Source organism: Scomber japonicus, chromosome 9 (genome assembly GCF_027409825.1).
Source record: "Scomber japonicus isolate fScoJap1 chromosome 9, fScoJap1.pri, whole genome shotgun sequence".
Lineage (NCBI taxonomy): Eukaryota > Metazoa > Chordata > Actinopteri > Scombriformes > Scombridae > Scomber > Scomber japonicus.
This window is the reverse complement of record NC_070586.1, coordinates 6,025,962-6,029,623: the sequence shown is the minus strand read 5'-3', so window position 1 is coordinate 6,029,623 and position 3,662 is coordinate 6,025,962. Positions and strand designations below refer to the sequence as shown.

At 42.4% G+C, this 3,662-nt stretch overlaps 1 protein-coding gene across 1 annotated transcript in view; it reads left to right on the top strand.

The window, feature by feature from the left end:
- Positions 1 to 921: 921 nt before the first annotated feature.
- Positions 922 to 3,662, top strand: part of zdhhc12a (zinc finger DHHC-type palmitoyltransferase 12a) — an 8,728-nt gene continuing 5,987 nt past the window's right edge. Inside the window, exons 1-2 of the mRNA XM_053326262.1 lie at positions 922 to 1,252; positions 1,950 to 2,083. Of these exons, the coding sequence (XP_053182237.1) occupies positions 1,156 to 1,252; positions 1,950 to 2,083 (231 nt within the window). The 5' untranslated portion in view covers positions 922 to 1,155. The remainder of the gene's footprint in view (positions 1,253 to 1,949; positions 2,084 to 3,662) is intronic.

Genomic DNA, 3,662 nt, shown 5'->3' with positions numbered 1-3,662 from the left:
GTATTACAGTAAAAGTACTGCAGTATTATGAGTGATGTAGTATGCAGTATTACAGTAAAAGTACTGCAGTATTATGAGTGATGTAGTATGCAGTATTATAGTAAAAGTACTGCAGTATTATGAGTGATGTAGTATGCAGTATTACAGTAAAAGTACTGCAGTATTATGAGTGATGTAGTATGTAGTATTACAGTAAAAGTACTGCAGTATTATAGTGATGTAGTATGCAGTATTACAGTAAAAGTACTACAGTATTATGAGTGATGTAGTATGCAGTATTACAGTAAAAGTACTACAGTATTATGAGTGATGTAGTATGCAGTATTACAGTAAAAGTACTGCAGTATTATAGTGATGTAGTATGCAGTATTACAGTAAAAGTACTGCAGTATTATGAGTGATGTAGTATGCAGTATTACAGTAAAAGTACTGCAGTATTATAGTGATGTAGTATGCAGTATTATAGTAAAAGTACTGCAGTATTATAGTGATGTAGTATGCAGTATTACAGTAAAAGTACTGCAGTATTATAGTGATGTAGTATGCAGTATTACAGTAAAAGTACTGCAGTATTATGAGTGATGTAGTATGCAGTATTATAGTAAAAGTACTACAGTATTATGAGTGATGTAGTATGCAGTATTACAGTAAAAGTACTGAAGTATTATGAGTGATGTAGTTAAACTTGTACTTTCTACAATGTACTTTTACTGTAATACTTCAATTGCATCACTCATAATACTGCAGTACTTTCACTGCAAGTAAAGTATAAGTACCTCAAAATTGTACTTGAGTACAGTACTTGACTAAATGTATTTATAATTTCCATTTCTATACTAATGAATGTGACTCTTCTTTAAACTTGGTTGTGTATTTAACATTACCAGAATCGCACTTCGCGTATTTTGTCCTTCGCCGCTTTCCGTATGAAAACACGGAAGTATGGAGCAGGATTAACTCACGAGCTTCAGTCAGCTTTTATTTTATATAAAAATGTTTATTTATTGCTTTAACCTGCTTTATTATCAGCTTATAGATGACGTACTACTCTCCTAGCACAGTTATGAGTTATATGTTGTGTTTAAAGCGCAGTTATGTTCTTTAAATACAGCTAGAGAAGCGACTCTATGGTGATATATATAGAGATATATAAATATGGGTCAGAGCTGGTTCCGGTCCGGGTTTCTGGTCCGAGCCTCTCACACAGTGCTGACCTGGATCATTACTCTCATTCTGCTCCTGCACAACACAGGTAAGAGTTTAGGAGGAGTTGCCATAGTAACCAAGAACAAATACATTAGAAATCATGTATAAGCTGCAACACTAACCTTCCTGTCGTCCTCCCGGGTCAAATTGACCCCGTTTGTTTTGACGCTTCCTCTTTCTTCCTTCTTTCCTTCCTTCCTCCCTTCCTCTTTTCCTTTCTCACTCCCTCCCACCCTAACCCTCCTACCTCTCTCCCTCCCTCCCTCCTTTCCTTCAGTCTTCCTTCCTCCCTCCTTTCCTTCAGTCTTCCTTCCTCCTTTCTTTCCTTCTCTCTTCCTTCCTTCCTTCCTCCTTTCCTCCCTACCTTCCTTCCTCCTTTTCCTTCTTCCTCCCTTCCTTCCTCCGTCCTTTCCTTCTTCCTTCCTCCCTCCCTCCTTTCCTCCCTACCTTCCTTCCTCCTTTCCTTCCTTCTTCCTCCCTGCCTTCCTCCTTTCTTTCCTTCTTCCTCCCTCCGTCCTTTCCTTCTGTCTTCCTCCCTTCTTCCTTCCTCCCTCCCTACCGTCCTTCCTTTTTCCTCCTTTCCTTCCTCCTTTCTTTGCTTCTTCCTGTCTTCCTTCCTCCGTCCTTTCCTTCCTTTCCTTCTTTTTCCTACATTATATCTAATTTTGTTATTAATTACGTGTGTGTGTGCGTGTGCGTGTGTGTGTGTGTGCGTGTGTGTGTGTGTGCGTGTGTGTGAGTAGATCTGCGGAGGTGTGAGGAGCGAGGAGATCTGCTGCTTCCGCTGCTCTTCTTCCTGCTGGTGGTGCTGTCGGTGTTTTTATACTTCGCCGTGTCGTTAATGGATCCCGGCTTCGTCCTCAGCGACTCTGTGAAGGTGAGATTCATCAACAGTAAGAAGGAAGGAAGGGAGGAAGGAAAGGGAGGGAGGAGGGAGGGATGAAAGAAAGAGGGTGGGAGGGAGCATGGAAAAGAGGAATGAAGGAAACAAGTACAGAGGGAAGAAGGAAGGAAGGTAGGAGGGAGGAAAGAAAGAATGAATGAGGGAGGGAGGGATAAAGGAAAAGAGGAAGGAAGGAAAGAAGGACAGAGGAAAGGAGGGAGGAAAGAAAGAAGAAAGGAGGGAGGGAGGGAGGGAGAAAGGAAAAGAGGAAGGAAAGAAGGTAGAGAGGAGGAAAGAAAGAGAGAAGGAAGGAAGGAAGGGAGGAAAGAGAGAGGAAGGAAGGAAGGGAGGAAAGAGAGAGGAAGGAAGGAAGGAGGGAAGAAAAGGGGATGGAGGGAGGAAAGAGAGAGAGAAGGAGGGAGGAAGGAAGGACAGACGGAAGGAAGAAAGGAAAGAAGGACAGAGGAAAGAAGGAAGGGGGGAAGGTAGAGAGGAGGAAAGAAAGAGAAGGAGGAAGGAAGGAAGGAAGGAAGGAAGGAGGGAAGAAAAGGGGACGGAGGAAGGAAAGAGAAGGGAGAAGGAGGGAGGAAGAAAGGAGGAAGGAAGGAGGGAAGAAAAGGGGATGGAGGGAGGAAGGAAGGACAGACGGAAGGAAGAAAGGAAAGGAGGAAGGGGGGAAGGTAGAGAGGAGGAAAGAAAGAGAAGGAGGAAGGAAAGAAGGAAGGGGGAAGGTAGAGAAGAGGAAAGAAAGAGAAGGAGGAAGGAAGAAAAGAAGGAGGGAAGAAAAGGGGAAGGAGGACTTCTCAAGCTGTTATCGGAGTGATAAGATGTCCTATCGCAGCGAACGTCTCGTCTGCTTGGTTTTTTTTTTTTGTCAGAGTTTCATTATTGTTGCAAAGTCATGCTGCTCCAAGCACTGAACTGCTTTCATGTGCTAATGAAAAATATTCAGTGCAAAACATAAATCATGCTTTAAGATAATTAATGCATTTAAAATCATTTTTTTTAAAGTGAGATCGAAGCAAAGAAAGTAGCTCCAAGATAAAACCTGATCTGAATATATAAGTCAAAACACTCATCTTCATTCAAGGGCCACATACAGCCCAAAGGAAGGAAGGAAGGAAGGAAGGAAGGAAGGAAAGAAAGAAAGAAGGAAGGAAAGAAAGACAGTATGAAAAGATGGAAGGAAGGAAGGAAGAAGAGAGAAGACAGTAAGGAAGGAAGAAAGGAAGGAAGGACAGATGGAAGGATGGAAGGATGGAAGGAAGGAAGGAAGGAAGGAGCGAACAAAGGAAGGAAGGAACGAACGAAGGAAGGAAGGAAAGAAAGACAGGATGAAAAGATGGAAGGAAGGAAGGAAGAAGACAGAAGACAGTAAGGAAGGAAGGAACGAACAAAGGAAGGAAGGAAGGAAGGAAGGAAGGAAGGAAAGAAAGACAGGATGAAAAGATGGAAGGGAGAAGAGTGAAGACAGTAAGGAAAGATGAAAGAAAGGAAGGAAGGAAGGAAGGAAGGAAGAAGGAATGAAAGATTGACCGAAGGAAGGGAGGGAAGGACAGATGGAAGGAAGGAA